Source organism: Durio zibethinus, chromosome 2 (assembly GCF_047325235.1).
Source record: "Durio zibethinus cultivar Kanyao isolate XHJ-2024 chromosome 2, ASM4732523v1, whole genome shotgun sequence".
Taxonomy (NCBI): domain Eukaryota; kingdom Viridiplantae; phylum Streptophyta; class Magnoliopsida; order Malvales; family Malvaceae; genus Durio; species Durio zibethinus.
In genome coordinates, this window is record NC_143163.1 from 37,029,193 (window position 1) to 37,050,763 (window position 21,571).

The 21,571-nt window shown below is 36.7% G+C and overlaps 1 protein-coding gene across 1 annotated transcript; it reads left to right on the forward strand.

Moving 5' to 3' along the window:
• The first annotated feature begins 15,565 nt into the window (after positions 1–15,565).
• Positions 15,566–19,674, forward strand: LOC111318148 (receptor protein kinase TMK1-like). The gene is made up of 2 exons (XM_089754962.1): positions 15,566–18,318; positions 18,901–19,674. The coding sequence occupies exons 1-2, from the start codon at positions 16,032–16,034 to the stop codon at positions 19,299–19,301; spliced, it is 2,688 nt and encodes an 895-aa protein (XP_089611088.1). The 5' UTR covers positions 15,566–16,031; the 3' UTR covers positions 19,302–19,674.
• The last annotated feature ends 1,897 nt before the right edge of the window (positions 19,675–21,571 follow it).

Consider the following 21,571-nt stretch of genomic DNA (forward strand, 5'->3'; position numbering starts at 1 on the left):
TCTGAAAAAGCTCCTCTCAGCAGAGGCTCAACAACTTTAAAATCTCATCTTGGAAAAGCTCCTCTCAGTAGAGGCTCAACAACTTTAAAATTTCATATTGGAAAAGCTCCTCTCAGCAGAGGCTCAACAACTTTAAAATCTCATCTTGGAAAAAGCTCCTCTCAGCAGAGGCTCAACAACTTTAAAATTTCATATTGGAAAAGCTCCTCTCAGCAGAGGCTCAACAACTTTAAAATTTCATATTGGAAAAGCTCCTCTCAGCAGAGGCTCAACAACTTTAAAATCTCATCTTGGAAAGAGCTCCTCTCAGCAGAGGCTCAACAACTTTAAAATTTCATCTTCTGTTTTCAAATTTGAGTTCTCATCTTTGAACAAGTAAATTTCCTCTTTTGAATTCCTTTGTTTGATCATTGTCTTTACCAAAATCTTGTTTTTTCATTAAGAAATGGAAAATTTCTATCTGGGTTACAACTTCTCATGGATGCATGTACTGAGTGCTCATGATGCAATGCATGTAATGCAATCAAAATCGTTCATTGTAGTAAAAAGGTTCTCGAAATCTCTCGCTTTCGGCTTCTTTTATCTGAATTCTTATATGACCAATCTGTCTTCAACATCTGACCACAATATTTTTTTTTCAAAAGTCTACAACATCAATGACTTGTCATGCTTTTCTCATCCTTTTTCATTTGCCTTTGTCAACTTTAAAAGTAATGCTGAGATCTTTCATGTTTGTTTTTCTTTTCATCATTTTAAGTTCAAGACAAATAAAATGCAATCACATTTCTCTGATGGACAAAAAATATCGAATAAGGATAAAGGAAAGGATAGGCATTATTTTCAAATGAAGGATAATGTATTTTCTATGGCTGATACCAAGTGTATGTCAAAGTGTTTGAGTTGAAATAAAGGTGTCAAAAGAATGATCACAAGATAATCATGAACAAAATATTCTCAGATTCTTTCTCTAAAACTAAATCAGATGACTTTCTTGATTATTCAAAGTTCGTCAAACTACACTTGCCCCTGCATTGTGGGATCTTTTCTTGATGATGCTTTTGCTTCACATCTAAGCCGCCTTTTCAGGTTTTCAACTTAGATAAGTCATCATTTTTTTCTTTTTTTTTTTCTTTTTTTTTAAGCAAAATATTTCTTCACAACATCTGAATTTATTGGGGTAGGCAGATCACCTCCATCCATTTCTGCCAAAATCAATGCCCCACCAGAAAAGGCCTTTTTCACCACATACGGGCCTTCCCAATTTGGTGTCCATTTCCCTCGATTATCATGTTGATTTGGAAGGAATCTTTTTAGCACTAAGTCTCCTTCCCTAAAGCAACGGGGACGAGTTTTCTTGTCATGTGCTCTCATCATCCTCTTTTGATATAATTGACCGTGACAAAGTGCTGACAGTCTTTTCTCTTCAATGAGGTTTAACTGCTCGTAGCGATTTCGAACCCATTCTGCTTCCTCTAACTCTACCTCCATCAGGACTCTCAGTGAGGGAATTTCCACTTCGATCGGTAGCACAGCTTCCATTCCATATACCAAAGAGAACGGTGTGGCCCCAGTAGATGTTCTGACTGATGTTCTATAAGCATGCAAGGCAAAAGGCAACTTCTCATGCCAATCTTTGTAAGTTTCAGTCATTTTCTCTAGGATTCTCTTGATATTCTTATTCGCAGCCTCCACTGCCCCATTCATTTTTGGACGATATGGTGCCGAATTACGATGGCGGATCTTGAACTGAGTGCATACTTCATTCATCATTTTGTTGTTCAAGTTTTTGGCATTATCAGAAATAATTGTCTCCGGAAGCCCATATCTACACATTATCTCTCTTTTTATGAACTTACATACCACAGATCGGGTCACACTAGCATATGATGCAGCTTCTACCCATTTGGTGAAGTAATCAATCATCACAAAAATGAATCTGTGCCCATTCGAAGCTTTTGGAGTAATGGGACCAATGACATCCATACCCCACATTGAGAATGGCCAGGGAGGAGCTAGAACGTGTAATGTTGATGGTGGAGCATGAATCTTGTCAGCATAAATCTGACATTTATGACATCTCCTAGCATAATCAATACAGTCACTCTCCATTGTCAACCAATAATAGCCAGCCCTCATTATTTGTCTAGCCATCATATGACCATTTGCATGTGCCCCACAAATTCCATCATGCACTTCTTCAATAATCTTCTTTGCTTCAGCTGCATTTACACATCTTAAGAGCACTTGATCTCGACTTCTTTTGTAAAGGATATCTCCATCAATGAAGAAGCTCATAGCTAATCTTCTGATAGTTCTCTTATCATTTTCTGTTGCATGTTCTGGGTATTGCTGGCTTTTAATGTATTGCATGATGTCATGATACCATGGCCTTCCATCAATTTCTTTTTCAACACCTGAGCAATGTGCTGGTATATCTTTCACATCCAGCTTGATGGGTTGGATTTCAGTATTTGCATCTATTTTGATCATTGCAGCTAGAGTAGCCAGTGCATCAGCAATTTGGTTTTCCTCTCTGGGTAGATGCTCAAACTGAACTTCTTTAAATTGCTTAACCAACTCAGAGATGTATTTATGGTACCGAATCAACTTAGAGTCTCTTGTTTCCCATTCACCTCGTAACTGATAGATGACTAAAGCTGAATCTCCAAACACATCTAACATTTTGATCTTCTTTTCAATTGCTGCTTGTAGACCCATAACACAGGCCTCATATTCAGCCACATTGTTTGTGCAATTAAAATTTAATCTGGCTGTGATGGGGTAATAATGTCCATCAGGAGATATCAAAATTGCCCCAATACCATGACCCAAAGCATTAGCAGCTCCATCAAAATACATCCTCCATGATTTTTCAACAGGTTCATTTTTTTCAATGGCCATCACATCCTCATCAGGAAAATCTAATTTCATTGGCTCATAATCTTCGACTGCACGATCAGCAAGGAATTCAGCTATTGCACTTCCTTTAATAGCTTTTTGAGTCACGTAAATGATATCATATTCTGAAAGCATAACTTGCCACCGTGCTATTCTTCCTATCAATGAGGGCTTTTCGAAGACATACTTAATAGGATCCAGCTTTGCTATGAGCCAAGTAGTGTGATAAAGCATGTATTGTCTAAGCCTTCGAGCTGTCCAGGTTAATGCACAACACATCTTCTCTAATGGTGAATACTTTGACTCATAATCAGTGAACTTCTTGCTCAGGTAGTAAATTGCTCGTTCTTTCCTGTCAGTTTCATCTCTTTGCCCCAGCACACATCCCATTGAATTTTCATGCACTGTCAAGTACAAAATCAAAGGTTTTCCTGGCATTGGTGGCACCAACACAGGTGGATTTGACAAGTATTCTTTGATCTTATCAAAAGCTTCTTGGCATTCGTCATTCCATTCTCCAGGATCATGTTTTCTGAGAAGCTTGAAAATAGGATCACACTTATAAGTGAGTTGAGAGATGAAGCGAGCAATATAATTTAATCTCCCTAAGAAACCTCGCACTTCTTTTGAGGTATGAGGAGGAGATAAGTTTTGGATGGCTTGTATCTTTTCCGGGTCCACTTCGATTCCTTTTTCACTGACTACAAAGCCCAATAGTTTTCCTGATTTGGCTCCAAATGTACATTTGGCAGGATTCAACTTCAACTGAAATCTCCTCAACCTGTCGAATAGCTTTTTGAGATTGACGATATGATCCTCTCCTTCACGAGATTTTGCAATCATATCATCCACATACACTTCTATCTCTTTATGCATCATGTCATGAAAAAGAGTCACCATTGCTCTTTGATAAGTAGCACCAGCATTTTTCAACCCAAAAGGCATGACTTTGTAACAGAATGTTCCCCACATGGTCACAAATGTAGTTTTCTCCATATCATCTCGAGCCATCTTGATCTGATTATAGCCTGAGAAACCATCCATAAAGGAAAACGTGGAGTGCCTAGCAGTATTATCCACTAGAGTATCGATGTGAGGTAAAGGAAAGTTATCCTTAGGGCTTGCTCTATTCAGATCTCGATAATCGACACACATTCTCACTTTTCCATCCTTCTTAGGAACTGGCACTATGTTGGCTATCCATTCAGGATATTTTGCCACTTCCAAAAATCCAGCATCGAATTGTTTCTTCACTTCTTCTTTAATTTTCAGCAGCATCTCTGGTTTCATGCGCCTTAGCTTTTGCTGCATCGGCTTACATCCTGATTTTAAAGGTAACTTGTGCTCTACAATATCAGTGCTGAGTCCTGGCATATCTTGATAAGTCCATGCGAACACATCTACATATTCTCGGAGTAGTTCTTCTAGCTTCTGTCTTTCAGCTGGTAAAAGAGATGTACCAACTTTGACCTCTCTTTTGTTCTCACCACCTCTCAAATTTACTGATTCAGTAATTTCTTGGTGGGGTTCAATTGGCTTATCTTCATGTTCTATTAATTTTAACAAATCAAGAGGCAATGTGTAGTTATCTGAATCTTCCTCATTATCAAGTTCATCAACATGAATTAAGTTTTCAAAATCAAATCTGAGATTATTGCCATGATTATCTTCATGTTCATTGTTTGGGACCCTACAAAAGGGTAAGATGAAGAAAATATTGGCACACAAAAATGGAATGGCAAGAAAATGTAGGAAAGAAAAGAATGAAAGGTAAAATGAAGATAAAAACAATAGAAAAAATATGGATGCATCTTCTAAGTCTTTTATTAAAATGACAAACATAAACACACCATAAAAGATCTCCTAATAAAAAGTAATTAGGGATTTAAAGTTTCACATTACTTTTCCAAAGTTTTAAAAACAACAGGCAGCTCCATAACTTTCCAATTATCCAGCTCAAAATCTGAAGGACAAGGGTACACGAACAACTCTTCACTTCGACTCTTCTTTTCCCCATCATCCACCATTTGAATGGCCAGCTCTGAAAATTTTTCCATGAATCCTGCACTTGAGGCTCTCGGTAAATCTGAATAAATGTATCCTCCTGAGTGAAAAGAATCATAGAGGTGTGGAATGACTATAGGCTCTGACTCCAGCTCATATCCCTTAAGATTAGCTATCCTCTTATCTCTTTTCTCATTCACCATTCTTGTTCTGTCCCCTCTTGTTGGCTTATATCCCAAGCCAAATCTATCTCTCTTTTCATTTATAGTCGATGGCTTCGTGATTCCTTGCAGGTTCTTCCCAAGTCCGGCTTCAGGTCGCCATCCCATCTTGGTAAGCTGTTTGACTACCATTTTAGTAGTCGTAGATAAGTATGGCGAATACAATTTAGATCCTCCAGCTATATATGTTGCATTGGCAATCTCGAAAGATCTATAAGAGCATTCTAAAGCTTCATCTGCTGATTCCACATAAGGAGTATTTATCGGTTGAGTTACCAATAAATCTTCTTCCCCTGCCACACATGTTAGCTTCCCTTCAACAATGAATTTGACTTTTTGATGTAATGAGGATGGAACAGCACCTGCCATATGGATCCACGGCCTACCCAATAAGCAATTGTATGAAGGAGAGATGTCCATAACTTGAAATTTCACATTGAAAATGCATGGGCCAATTTGCAATGGCACTTCTATATCTCCTAGCACCTCTCTTCTGGTTCCATCAAAGGCTCTCACTATCATATGACTAGGTTTCATATAAGATCCATCAACAGGAAGTTTTGTTAAAGTAGTCACAGGCATAACATTGATGGATGAACCATTATCAATCAAAACCTTAGCCATTATATGACTTTTACATTTCACAGTAATGTGAAGAGCCTTGGTACTTCCTCTACCTTCAGGAGGAATCTCTTCATCACTGAAAGAGATATAGTTTGAAATCGTCAGATTGCCAACAAGCTGTTCCACATATTCAACAGAAGCATTGTGAGACACATATGCTTGATTTAGCACTTTCAGCAAAGCATTACGGTGTGACTCTGAACTGAGCAATAATGACAATAGCGAAATTCTAGCTGGCATCTTGTTCAGCTGTTCTACCACGCTATACTCGCTATGTTTTATTAACTTCAAAAATTCACCTGCTTCACTTTCAGATACTGGCTTCTGCCATTCTTTTTCTAGGGTTGTGTCAAGACCACTCTGATTTTCATTTTCTTCTCCTACTTTGGCTTTCTCCTTTCTAGCTTTTTCTAGAGCTTCTGGGGTATAACACCTCCCACTTCGAGTTATGCCTCCTACACCCGTTATGTTGGCAGTATCTGGGTTAACTACGACATCATAATCATACTTCCAAGGTACTGTTTTATCATTCTGATATGGAAAAGGGCCAGGAACTTTAATTGTCACCACTGGTCGAGAGACGGGTTTTTCTAGCTTTGATGTTGGCTTTTCATCATAATAGATAGTTACCGGTCTACGTACAAACTTATTCTTTGAATCAATGGTAGACACTTCAGTTTTCACCAACTCTCCTCTTTCTTGATAAAACTCCATTCGACCTTCATCTATCAATTTTTGCACCTCCTGACGAAATTGATGACAATTCTGGATAGAATGCCCCAGAACACCTCTGTGATAATTGCAGCTTTCAGTTGAGTTTATTATTTCAGAGTAATTTTGAGGTTCTATTGGCTTCAACATGTCAGTTTTGACCAATACTTCGAACACCTTAGCCATAGGAGTTTTGACCTCTTCTATTCTTCTTTTCACATAGCTTGTTTGCCCATCAATCAAAGCATTTATTGATGGTCTGGTATGATTCGGTAGAGGGTTCCCATTGACATTTGGAGTCCCTTGTTGGCTGGTATCAAAATTTAATACTCCTTCATTGATTAACCCCTGCACTTTACGCTTCAAAGCAGTACAGTTCTCAGTGGAATGACCTGGATTCCCATAATGATAATCACAATGTGCATTGGGGTCATACCATTTGGGAAATGGAGGTTTCATAGGTTCAATGATAACAGGAGCAAGCAGATGTTTCTCAACAAGTCGAGGATACAAATCTGTATATGTCATGGGAATGGGATCGAAAGTGAGTTTTTCTTGGGTATTTCTTGGGGCTCTTGGACCACTATTAGGTCTCCAGTCTGGTCTTGTAGGTATAACAGGACGATTATAGGAATAGGTGGGTGTTCGAAAGGATGGCTGAAAACGGGGTGAATAAGCTGGTTGTGGTAATGACTGGTATGGTTGATATGAATGGGGGGTGGATGTAACATGGTTTACAGAAGGGTAATGGGTTTGGTAGACTGGTACAGAGTAGGGTGTGAAACCTCTGAATTGTTGCCCCACAAAATTTACTGCTTGGGCCTCATTCTCTTTCTTTCTAGGAGCTCCACTCTTTCTTGCTCCACTTGTCTCTCCCACATCAAGCTTACCATTTTTTATGGCACTTTCAATGATCTCTCCTGATATCACCATATCTGTAAAGTTCTTGGTTGCATTGCCTATCAATCTCTCATAATATGGTGCTTTCAAGGTGTTCACAAATAAAATAGTTGTTTCTTTTTCAGTGAGAGGAGGTTGGACTTGTGCAGCCACATCTCTCCACCTTTGTGCATACTCCTTGAAGTTTTCAGTTGCTTTCTTTTCCATGCTTTGAAGAGATAGACGATCTGGAATCATATCCGTGACATGACGATATTGTGTAAGGAATGCCTTTGTAAGCTCTTGCCAAGAATGAATACGAGTTCTATCTAGTTGGACATACCATCTAGCTGCAGAACCCGTGAGACTATCTTGAAATATGTGCATTAACAACTTCTCGTCTCGAGCATATGCTGCCATCTTTCGACAATACATGATGATGTGGGTCATTGGACATTTTGTGCCATCATATTTTTCAAATTCAGGGACCTTGAATTTAGTTGGAATTACCACGTCTGGAACTAAACAAAGGTCAGCCGCATCTGTGGAGCCATAAAAATTCATTCCCTCTACAGCCCTAAGCCTTTCTTCCAATAACTTCATCTTCTCCCGGGCACTAGTATCTTCTACCTTTTCAGGTGTCTGGATCCCTAGCTTTTCTCTTTCCTTGGGATCATCCAAATCAGGTACTAAGATTGGCTCAGATGGTTTTTCCATCATAATGGGATTAACAAAATTTTGAAATTGTCCTGGAGCAGGTGTGGATGTTATTCCTGGATAAGGATTAGGATATCCACCAAGAGTAGGAACTGGTAGTCTAGTTCCTTGTGAAGGTTGGTTCAGTCGTGGCTCAAACCCTGGAGGATAGACAGGATCTACCATATCTGGCGATTGTTCTTGAAAGCTAGGATTTTCTTCCACTGTTTTTCCTTTGTCAAGTTTCTTGAGCATATCCATTATTATACTAAGATCTCCTTTTAGTTCTTCTTGAGCTTTTTCAATTCTCTCAAATCGACTGGCCTGTTCTTGCTCCATGATTCTTGTCTGTGTCCTGGTATTGTATGAATGACGAGTAGGTTGGGCCGAAATTTTTGATGGGCGAGCTATTCTTGAACCTTTATTACCACAAAATTTTTTTTATTTTGAAAAAGAAAAGAAAAAAATAAAATTAGAATGCTATGTGTTAAAAATTTTACTTTATGAAAAATGATGTATATGATGCATGAATGCAAGTGAGAGATATTTGTTCTTGAACGAATTTCAACATTAGAAATTTTTATTGATCTCATACAACTTTTATTACATAGGATTTATCATCCTAGAGTTATATCCATAAAAGCATTTGACTTGCTCATAATGGTCCTTCACCTCATCTAGAAAGTTCACTAGGCACTGTCCATATTCTCCTATGGGATTGACTTCTCTTCTTAATGCTTCTACCTTTTCAACCATCTCCCATGCTTTCCTCACTGCCTTGCAAACTTGATTAGTCAAGTGCTTTATGTACTGTTGCCTCCCTAAACTTTCTGCCTTCCATCTCATATGAGCATCCCTTTCTAAATCACATGTGAAGATCTAATCTTTTTCCCTTCTATGCCACTCATCTATCATTGCTGAAATATGACTTTTGTGGTCTTGCAGTTGTAGCTCTAACCCTTGGATCACCTGGTGAAGCGATTCTTTTTCATTCAATACTTCGAAGTGCTTTTTTCTTTCTTCTGCAAGCATGACTTTTAATCTTTTCTTTTCATTTTGGCATTCCACCAATCTTGCTGAGGTTGTAGAGTATAATCCCTTCCAATTCTGACATTCTTGAGAAATTCTGGTGGTCTCCTCTTGCTTTTCTTGAGCTTTGCCCTTCCATTGGTTTATTCCCTCTCGGAGCTTATCCATTTCACGTTGTCGGCCAAGGTAAGACTTGGTAACTAGTAACCTCTTATTTTCTTGATGTAGATCTTTCAAGTCACTATTAGCCAAATCTCGCTCTTTTATGACTTTTTCTAATATGCTCCCTTGTATCTCCGCTTCATATCTTAATTGCCCTACTTTTTCACGAAGTCTCAAATTTTCTCTTCTTATTTCTTCTTTTTCAGCTTCTAATTCTTTCTTAACAAGCTCAACTTCTGATAATTGCACCTCTTCTGAAAGATTAACCAATTGATATGAGCTATCATCAGGAGGGAGTACTATGTCTCTAGGCCGCATTGCTTTCCAAATCTGATAATCAGAAGTGACTTTATCGATGAGAGGCCCTAACCTCATTCTTTGTGTTCTCTTCCATGCTTGGATCAACTGCTCCGAAGTTCTTGATGGATTTGATTCCCCATAAATGAATTCTACTTGGACCAGGCCATGAGTAGCAGGAACAAACTGTTTTGCACCAAATTGCCTAAGTGCCATCAATGGAGCATAACTTACAACACCCCATAGCCCTAATAACGGAATCCATGGCTCATTTCCTCCACGATACAACAAGGGCACACGAGGCATCCAAGGCACCATCCATTCGATTTCATCCCCAGTAATCCTTCGTAAGAAAAGGACCCATTCTTTCTTAGTCTTTAATGTCGGCCATTGGCTTTTGCAAAACTCTTCGAGTGGTGCTTTATTTCGAAGATATGGTTTCGAAAATGCACTTTTCCCACATTTGAAATGACTTCTGACCCATACGTATAATAGAGATGCACATCCTATGAATCGACCTTTCCCATTTCGTCGACAAAAATTCAATGACCTGATGGTTTCGGCTAGGACTGCTGGAGCGGGATTAATTGTTTGGGTTTTAATTTGCTCGAAAAAGTCTACCACAGTTATCTCAATGTAACCCAAAGTCTTTGGAAAGATTACCATGCCATACAATGCTAGAGCAAACACATCCATACCTTGATCATTATCCAAATGCTCCTGAATGAAATTTCGAAGAAAGTCCCAACGAATGCCGAGATGTTTACCTTTAGACTTCACAAAGGAATCAATGGTTTCTACTTTAACCTCCATAAGCTTGGCTAACTTTTTACGATAACCTGATTTTGGCTTTCGGGTAAATACTTTATCTGGACATTGTAATTCTATCCCGAGCAAAATCGAATACTCCTCGATGGTTGGCACCAAATCTTCCTGATTAAAAGTGAAGCATCTATAGGATGGATCCCAAAACTGTATAGCTGCTTTGACCAGCTGTTCATCAACCACTACTGAAATGAGAGATGCAATCTGCCCATACTTTTTGCAAAAGCTTTCTTTTCTTCCTTCACTTAACTGACCCCAGATAGCAGCTAACTCTTTTAAATCATTCTGTGTGAGATCTAAATGCATTTTTTCGGGTAACTCAGACACATAACTGGTAGGCAAACAATCTCCGTTCTTTTGTTGAGCCTCTTTTGACCAGACATGTACTTCATTATACGACTCACATGGCACACTAACCGAAGATGAGCAAATCTGTAGTTCTATGGGATCCATGAAACTTTTTAGGAGAAATGTGTCCTTGAGCAAATATCTCGATGCAAAACTGTATGATATGATTAATGCAAAATTGAGTTAGTGTGATTTGAAAAAAACATTTTTTGTTTTTTTTTGTTTTTTAATGTTTTTGAGATTTTTTTTTTGTTTCGTATTATACACAACTTTTATTCTTAGGTATTTTCTACAAGAAGGTAGATGGGGCTCTATATAAGGCTAGTTTCCTAGGCTTATTATATGCTGAGTTTGGATTGACAGGGTCTAAAGGTTCCCAAATTGTTCCTCACTGTCGTCCATATTGGACTAGTAAGGCACCCCGATCCTCACCCATTACAGGCTACGAACGGAAAGGGTTCAATTCGAGTGAAAGTATTTCGCTTGCCATTGCGGAGGTTATCACCTCACGAGAGCAATAGGTACTTTACTTCCTCCTATAAAGGACGGAGCCCGGGTATAGAGCTCATGTATGAGATGCATCGTGCCATTGTGTGCAAATATATCCTAATTTATTGAAAGCAATATATAAAATAAAACATAAGAGGCATAGTAAGATAAATGTATGTGAATTTTTTTGCTTTTTATTGTTGATTTGTTTTGTTTTGTTTGGTTTTTCTTTTTTTACCTTTTTTTTACTAAGAAATTGATTAAGACTATTTAAATCAAAATTTGAGGATAACAAGTAGTTAATTTTGGCCTGACTCTCGAAAACAAAATGCGTCCCCAGTGGAGTCGCCAAGCTGTCGTAACGGTTTTGTGTCCGCCCGACGAATTTGGAAACGAAATAAAAAATAACGGAGTCGCCACCAATCTTTTTTGGCTAGGTGCGATTGGCCACCTATTAAAACATATCCTTTTAATGAAATCTTAAAATTAATTAAAATTTATTAAAAAGATAATTTTACGGTCTGCGAAACAGTCTGGGTTCGGGAGTCGATTACGCGTGGGGAAGGATTAGCACCCCCACAACGCCCGTTAAAAAACAGTACCAATTAACAACGTGTTATCCTTTGATTTTGATACAAACAGTCTTATTTTCAGTATTCGAAAAATAATTTCTTTGATTTTTATTTATTAAAATTATTCTCGAGAAAAATAAATCAAAACCTTTTTATTGAAATAATTCTTAAAATGTTCCAGTACGTTGGTAACATTAAAAGAACTCTTTCTCACCTAGAGATTTCTTAAAGCATCTCTACTCGGAATACCTTTGAATCTCATCATCGGATTAAATTTCTTTTCTTCTTATTTTTATTACTTATATTTTAATATATTCATTAATTTTTATTTATTATTCTTAAAAAAAGAAAATCTTTACTGTATTGAAAAATTTTTATAAATACTCCAATACGCTGGTAGTACTTAAAAAAATCTTCTCACCTAGAGATTTCGTAGGCATCACTACTCGGAATACCTTTGAATCTCATCATCGGATAAAAATTTCCTCTTCTCTTATTTTTTATTAGTTATATTTTAATTTATTAATCAATTTTTATTTATTATTTTTAAAAAAAAGAAAATCTTTACTGTATTGAAAATTTTTTATAAATACTCCAATACGCTGGTAGTATTTTAAAAAAAATCTTCTCACCTAGAGATTTCGTAGGCATCACTACTCGGAATACCTTTGAATCTCATCGTCGGATAAAAATTTCCTTTTTCTTTCATTTTTTTACTACTTTAGTATTATTATTAAATTTATTTTTTATGTTATTGTTTTTAAAGTTTATTCTAAAAATTAACATAATTATATAAAAAATTATTTAACCACAATTTCATTAATTAGTCTAACAAATATAGATATTTTAATATGCATAAATATTAATAAAATAATATATAAAAAATAAGAAAAATTCAAAAAAAAAATTTTTTTTACCTGAACCGGACCGGTCAACGGTCCGGTCAACTCCTGGTTCGGTTCGGCGGTTCGGTTCGATCTGGTTGGTTTGGTCCGGCGGTTCGGTTCGGTCTAGTCAGACCGGTCAGAGCTGATAAAGGCCGCGGGTCGCGGGTCGGGTGCGCGGACCCCGGGTCGGGTCGCGGGTTGACGCGCGGATCCTCCTTGGCTGAAACGGCGTCGTTTTGGGTCTTTCTCTAAACGACGTCGTTTTGAGTTTTTGCTTTACTATATATAGCTGAAGATTTTTTTTTGGTTCATTTGGCTTCTGTTTCAGAAAAAAAAAGGGAGAGAGGGAGAGAGAGAGCTCTGGGGGAGGGTCGCCGGTCGGTTGCCGGAGCACCGTGCCGGCCGCCGTCTGGCTCGCCGCCGGCAGTCTTGGACGGTGGTTTCCGGTGACCGGGAAAAGTGAAAATTCTTCTGGAAGTTCTCTTCGACGCGATCTTTCCAGATCCGGTGTCCTTTTTACCGGAAACAACCCTGATCGACGTAGATCGGGGCTCAAAATTTCGGTCTCTTTTTTTTTTTTTTTTTTTGAATCTGCTGATCTCTCTCTTTTTTTTTTTTCAGGTGACTTTCTGGCGCTGGGTTCCCCGTTCCAGGGGACTGTTGTTTTTTTTTTTTTTGTGTGTTTTTGCAGAATTTTTTTTTTTACAGAAGCTGCCTTCTTTTTTTTTTTTTTTTTTCTCCCTGGTTTTTTTTCTGGTTTGCAAGCTCTATTTATAGAGCTTGTTGAGATTCAAATCTCAGATTTTCTGAGATTTGAATCTCATTTTTCAACTGAAAAATCATACCTACCGTCCGTGATTGGTGGCTTGTCGGGAGGCTGATCGGGTAGTTGGTCGGGCCAGTTCGGCGCCGAACCAACCCCTTGACTTTTGTTTTATTTCTGTTTCTTTTGTTTGTTTATTTTTTGTTTTTTGTTTGTTTTGTTAAATATTATTATTATTAAAAAAAAACAGTAGATCCGGACAAAACCGGTGTTTACAGGGTGACCATTTTGCTAAAGCACTTCCATAAACTTTTCCTATGGTGCATTTGCTTTGTCAATTTAATCTAGAATTTTTTTTATTAAACCATATAATTAGTTTTTTTTCACATAAAAAATTTGGATAAAAGAATACTACTCTTTTCTCTAAATTAATTAGTTAAAAAATTAGTTTTTTTACTAATTGTTTCAGTAGGGATTTACAAATCTTTTATATAATTGGCAATAGAAATCAAATCTAAATCTTTCAAGTAAGGTACATTATATTTTATCAACTGAGATACACCCGTTCCATTCATTATTATTATTCCAAAACAGTTACAGGACAATGGGCATGCATGTTTTTCCCCAGTAAAAATATGGTAGAAATGCATTGGGAAGGAATAAATAATTAAGTTCCCTGGAATTGGGATGACTTGTTGGTTTTCAAGTCCATATTAGACGGCAATGCTTCATTCTAAAATTGGGTCATCCCATTTTAGACTGTTGAACGAAATATAATAGGGACTTGGTCGGCTCGTCTCCTTCCATGTTCTACCATCCCTTTTTCGCACCTTTAAATTATATGTATTTGGCACGAGTATGCGTAATTTGTTCAATCTTGTTCTTTCCTAACAGAAAGAAAAGAAAATTGTTGAATTCCACCGCAACTTTCGTATGTTTTTCTTGCCTTTTACATTGTTTTCTCAATTAATCAACATATTCCCTCGTTTCTTATTTTATTTCTTTCGTAACGACACCGGTATATGTTAATCAAAGTCGTTCATGCATTAGCTGGTCTTTCGCTCCCATTTTTTCGTAAAATTGGGTTCCTAATTTCAACCAATTTGCGTATGCAAAATTATTTTAAGATTTTTATGAAAAAACTATTCATTATTTTTTTATTAAAAAAATAGTCAATAATAAATTTAAAATTATTAAATATTACATTATAAATAATAATCATATAAATCAATTAGATTAAACTCAAAATTAAAAGATCATTTAATGAACGACATCAATGCAATTTAGAATTATTTTGGCATCAAAATTGATTCCGCTGAATTTTTAATAAAAAATGATAATTAAAAAAAAAAAAAAAACCAGTCCACCAACCTATAGGAAAATTAAAGTTATCAAACGGTGGTTTTTGGAAAACGCCAATTCTCCGCCACTTCGTTACGTGCTGACAGTCATAGAATTTCTTGCCCTTCGTCTCCTAAACGCCATATCTCAAACTTGCTGTACGCGTTAACAGTTGCAATCACCATATCTACAAACGTTGCCAATTTTTCCAGGAAAAGTAAATTTGCGTCCTCGTTTGGGACGGGTTAGGTACAGGCAAATGTGAAAATGCAAAACCCAAGTAAATTACTCGTAACATAAAATATATATATATATATATATAAAAAAAATTTTCAAAGCTCCTCAATCCTCGTCACGTGGTTAGACCGCTAGAGTCAGTCAGTCCAACGACCCTTACATTGATGAGTGTTTTTTTTTTTTTTTTTTCGTCAAGATTTAATTTTTATTAAATTTACATATAATTTTTTATAAAATTTTAAATTGGATTTTTTTTATCATTTACATATATGTCTGAAATTATCAGATATAAATCATTTTATTTAAGATGGTGTTTGACAATTTAAGTGATGTTCAAGTTAGCAAAAAATAAGAAAATAATTAGTAAGTGAAGTAACTATTTTTCTTTTGTCAATTTAAATTCCGTGCTTACCTAAAATATTTTGAAAATAAAATTTTATAATAATTATTTTTTATCAATATAAATTCTATTATTATATAAAACATTTGGAGAATAAAATTTTTATTACATTGATGTAGAAAACAAAGCCAAATGAAATATATTTAGTAAATACATTATAAAATAAAAAATGATTTTCTCCAATAGAATTTTAAGATTTTTTTAAAGAAGAACAGGGAATAGGGGGATTTACATTCCAAGACATTTACGGAAGGCAGGAGGCTTGGAGCTGAGTTGCATGTGCCAAGTTTTTTTTTTTTTTTTTCGTTTCCCCCGAACAAACATTGATGCTTACATCGAACAAAGGAAAGCAGCTCTATCTTACTCTTACTTCAAAAAAAAGAAAGAAATTTTAACGTCTTCATTTGCCCGCCCTTTTTTTCTTCTTACTCTTGTCCTTTGTTCCCGCCGTTTTATTGTCTCCCTCAATCACCTCTTTCTTTCTCTTTCTCCGTCTCTCTTAACTCTTCTTTCTGAGCTTAGTTGATCATATCATCAATGCCGCCCATAAACCCTACAACAAAACCATTTGGCCAAAAGTAACTTGAAGTTTCAAATTCCCTCACCTTTTCTGTCATTGTTCTCCCGAAGAGAAAACAAAAAACAACAATGAAGAAACCACATGTTTTGGGTTGTCTTCTTTTTGGGTTTCTTTCAGTCCTTTGCTTCTTCACTTTACAAGTCTATTCTCAATCCAGTCCTGACTCTTCAGTCATGGAAAAGCTAAAAACAAGCCTAAAGATCCCATCTTCCCTTGACTGGTCTGACCATGACCCTTGCCTATGGGCCAATGTTGCCTGTGAAAACAGCCGTATCACCAGGATCCAAATTCCCAGCAAAAAGGTTGGTGGAACCCTTCCTCCTGATCTCAAGAACCTGTCTCATCTTACCAACTTTGAAGTCATGAACAACAAAATCAGTGGTCCAATCCCAAGCCTTGCTGGGTTAAGCCAGTTGGAAGAAGCTAACTTTCACGACAACAATTTCTCATCTTTTCCTTCAGATTTCTTCATTGGCTTAACTTCATTGAATTCTGTTTATCTTGACGACAACCCTTTCGAACCGTGGGAGATTCCAGAGAGCGTAAAGGAGGCAACTTCTTTGAAAACTTTCTCTGCTAACAAGGCTAATCTTAAAGGGAGATTTCCAGATTTGTTTGACCCTACTACTTTTCCAACATTGATAGAACTGCATTTGGCTATGAACAATCTTGAAGGAGAATTGCCTGCCGAGTATGCGGGTTCTATGATTCAGTCTTTGTGGCTTAATGGGCAGGGTTTGAATGGGACAATTGAAGTGATACAGAACATGTCTTCTTTGACAGAGTTATGGCTTTACGATAACCAGTTTTCAGGTCCTTTACCTGATTTTTCAGTGTTAACTCAGTTGAGGAATTTGAGTTTGAGAGATAATCACTTCACTGGTGTTGTTCCTTTGTCTTTGCTTAATTTAAAGTCACTTTATATTGTGAATTTGACTAATAATGAACTTCAAGGGCCAACCCCTAAATTTACTGATAATGTAATTGTGGATATGGTGGCTGGTAGTAATAGATTTTGCTCGCATGATCCTGGTGCTGCTTGCGATGAGCGTGTCAATATCTTGTTATCTATCATGGAAGCTGTTGCTTATCCAGTGAATTTTGCTGATAATTGGAAAGGGAATGATCCGTGTAATAATTGGTTAGGTATTTCATGTGCTCAAGGAAACATTGTGTCCATTCTTTTTGCGAAAAAGGGGCTTAGTGGTACAATTTCTAGTAATTTTGCTAAGCTTACTTCGTTGACAACTTTGGATCTTTCGGGTAATAATCTTACTGGCACAATACCAACAGCGCTCACTACATTGCCAAAGCTCAATCGATTAGATGTTTCGAACAATAGGCTCTATGGAAAAATACCATCTTTTTGGCAAAATGTTGCTATAAAAACTGATGGTAACCCTGATATTGGAACAGAAAGGTCTCCTAGTACACTGGAAGGCAGGTCACCTGGTGGATCTCCTGGTGATGAGCGTGCTGGTAGTTCTTCTGGGAATGGTCAAAAGAAATCCAATACAGGGACGGTTTTGGGTTCTGTAATTGGTGCCGTCGGTGGCTTGGGTCTTCTTGTTTTGGGTATCTGTTTGTATGCTAGAAAAGGAAAGCGTACCAATAGGGTACAGAGTCCAACTACGGTAGTCATACATCCTCATCATTCTGGTGACCAAAATGGAGTTAAGATCACTGTCGCTGGACCGAGTGTCACGGGTGGAAGTGAAACTTTCAACCACACGAGCAGTGGACCTAGTGATGTTCACATGGTTGAAGCTGGTAACATGGTAATCTCAATTCAAGTTTTGAGGAATGTGACAAATAATTTCAGTGAGGAAAATGTATTAGGAAAAGGTGGTTTTGGTACAGTTTACAAAGGTGAATTGCATGATGGTACAAAGATTGCAGTGAAAAGGATGGAGTCTGGTGTTGTAAGTGAGAAGGGTTTGGCCGAGTTTAAGTCTGAGACTGCAGTTCTTACCAAGGTTCGTCACCGCCATTTAGTCGCACTTCTTGGATATTGCTTGGAAGGAAATGAGAGGCTTCTTGTTTATGAATACATGCCTCAAGGGACCCTTAGTAGGCACCTATTCAACTGGAAGGATGAAGGGTTGAAGCCACTTGAATGGACTAGACGACTTACAATTGCCCTGGATGTGGCTCGGGGTGTTGAGTATCTACATGGTCTGGCACAACAGAGTTTCATTCATCGAGATCTTAAGCCATCTAATATTCTTATTGGAGATGATATGCGTGCCAAAGTTGCAGATTTTGGCTTGGTTCGTCTAGCTCCTGTTGACGGTAAAGAGTCAATTGAAACAAGAGTTGCAGGAACATTTGGGTATTTGGCACCAGAGTATGGAGGTAGTTGGTTATAGTTTTTCTTCATTTTCTGATTACAAATGCCTGCACATTATGCTCTTTCTCTTTCATTCTTGGGAAAGCCTTTAGTTTGTTTTGCTTTCGTTGAGGCTTTGCGTTTAAGGGATGAAAGCACAAATGAAATATAGAATATTTGGTCAATAATGAAGTGCAGTCTGTTCCAATATGTTAGACAATAATGCCGTTCCATAATGAAATATTTTAAGTTCCTTCACGAGGTTCTGGTAAATATATTCTCTGTTCAGAAGTTTTAGGTGAAGGAATAATGTTATTAGCAGAATGAGATACATCTGAGCTGGTCCTGGGTGTGAAATAAATATAATTTCTTGTTTGCTTGTGCCAGTGAATGGCATGTTTCTATGTAGAGTGATTCATCATTTTGTAAATAACCAACAAAAGCATTTTCTTTATATGGGGTTAGGTGTGGAACATCCTTTTTGTTGGGTCAACACCATCACTAGCAATTTTTGTTTATTAAGTTATTTGTGCATTTGCCTTATTTCACTCTGCGAGCATATGTTAAATTTTCTGGCATTAGAACCGACATTGCTCATATTTTGACAGCTACTGGACGAGTGAGCACAAAGGTGGATGTATTTAGCTTTGGTGTGATCCTCATGGAATTGATCTCAGGCCGAAAGGCACTTGATGAAGCTCAGTCTGAGGAGAGTTTGCACCTAGTGACATGGTTCCGTAGGATGTACATAAACAAGGACACATTCCATAAGGCTATTGACAAAACCATTCCGCTCGATGAAGAAACGCTTGTCAGTATTAGCAGAGTGTCTGAGCTGGCTGGCCACTGCTGTGCAAGCAAGCCCTATCAGAGGCCAGATATGAGTCATGTGGTGAATGTGCTGTCATCACTAGCAGAGCTCTGGAAACCGGCAGAACCAGATTCTGTTGACATATATGGCACTGACCTTGAATTGGCTTTACCACTAGCATTTTACAATACCATATAATTAATTAGTTTTTTATATAAAAAAATTTAGATAAAATAATACAACTCTATTTTAGACCAGGGAATGCTACAAGGTTCGGTAGAGATTTACAGATCGTCTATATAGTTCACAATAGAAATCAAATCTAAATCTTTCAAGAACTCGTTCCATTCATTGTTATTCTAATACAATTATAGTACAAAGGGCATGCATGTTTGTCGCCAGTAAAAAAGGTAGAAATGCATTGGGAAGGAATTGGGATGACTTGTTGGTTTTCAAGTTAATATTAGATGGCAATGCTTCATTCTAAAATTGGGTCATCCCATTTTAGACCGTTGAACAAAACAAAATTGGGACTTGGTCAGCTGGTCTCCTTCCATGTTCTACCATCCCTTTTTCCTCCCTTTAAATTATATGTATTGGGCAGTAGTTATGCCTAATTTGTTCAATCTTGTTCTTTCCTAAAAGAGAGAAAAGAAATTTGTTGAATTCCACCGCAACTTTCCTACGTTTTTCTTGCCTTACATTGTTTTCTCAATTAATCAATATATTCATTTGCTTCTTTTATCCTTTCTTTCTTTCACAACGACACCAGTATATGTTAATCAAAGTCGTTCAGGCACTAGCTGGTCTCTCCCTCCCATTTTTCTTCTGTAAAACTGGGTTCCTAATTTTAACCAAATTGCATATGCAAAAATATTTTATGATTTTTATGAGAAAATTATCCATGATTTTATTTTTGTTATAAAAAAAATTACAATATAAAAATATAAAAAGATAATAAATTTTAAATTTATTGAATATCACTTTAAATAATAATTAAATTAATTAAATTAAACTCGAGATTAAAAGACCTTTTAATGAATAACATAAATGCGATCCAAAATCATTCTGACACTATAACAATTCTATTGAATTTTCAATAAAAAAATTATATTTTTAAAAGCACTTACTAGACCAGGAATGGACAAAAAAATTAATCAAATTGTCACGACTTAGTTGTGACTTTATTAGGGTTTTAGAGATAAAAAAAAAAAAACAGAGGAGAATTGATAAAACTAAGGAGATAAAAGAGAATAATTGAGGAAACTAAAAAGAGAATAGAGAGAAATTCAGAGGAAAAAATATCTTTTCATTCCTTAAAATTAGTTATAATCATAATTATTTAAATAAAGCTATTGTGAAACTGTCATGCAAACTATAAAAAATATAAATTTACAGAGTATTACTAACTAATAGATTAATAACTAACCCTAATCCCAATAAATTAATAATTAACATCACCATTTTCTGCCATAGTCTTGCTTATGCCACTATTACTCTTTTCCATCAAGTTCATCTCAATACCCTCTCCTTCACCACATCCTTATCCCCGATGATTTAAATCTGTGACTTTAATACTGTATAGTCTTCCCAAGTTGCATTATCAGGCCCTAAATTCGACCATACCACTAGGAGTTGGGTGATAGCTTTATTGTGCCTCTTAACCATTCATTTATCAATCACAGCATTAGGATATATAAGTAGTTGTCCATCCTCATTAATTTATGGTGGAGCTAGGTTGGGAACTACCTTGTTTCCTAAGATATGAAACATTGGATGAATCTTAGAAGTAGGAGGTAACTGCAATTTATAAGCAACTGAAACAATTTTGGCTAATATAGGATAAGAACCATAATATCTGTATGAAGGTTTTAAACTATTTCGAAGTGCCAAAGAGGTTTGTTTGTAGGGCTGAAGTTTTAAATACACTTCATCTTTCACTTGAAACTCTCTTTCGCTTCTTTTCGTGTCAGCATACAATTTCATCATCTGTTGAGCTTGATTCAACTGATCAACCATTAACCTACTGACTTGTTCTCTATTTTTTAGTAATTCCTCCACATTCACCACTTTTGCTTGACTATTTGCATCCCATACTAAGGCTAGTGGTTTATAACCATACAAAGCCTAAAATGGAGACATTCTCAGATAAGTGTGAGAGCTTGTATTATACCATCATTCAACTAACGATAGCCATCAAACCCAACTTTTAGGCTTGAAAAAACACATACATCGCAAATACTACTCCAAACACTGATTAACCCTCTCAGTTTGCCTATGAGATTCTGGATGATAAGCTGTACTCAGATGAACTGTGATTTCTAATAATTTCATCAACTCCTGCCAAAATAGACTAATGAATACTGGATCCTTATCAGAAATAGCAATTCTAAGAGTCCCATGTAGTTTATGAACTTGGTTTAAATATATTTTAATTACTTCCATAACTGTAAAAGGATGGGACAAAA

Bases quoted from the DNA above. Each gene is read 5' to 3' on its own strand.
- LOC111318148 (XM_089754962.1), top strand. From the start codon at position 16,032: ATGAAGAAACCACATGTTTTGGGTTGTCTTCTTTTTGGGTTTCTTTCA. The intron at 18,319-18,900 runs GTAGTTGGTTAT...ATATTTTGACAG, and splicing joins TTTGGCACCAGAGTATGGAG to CTACTGGACGAGTGAGCACA.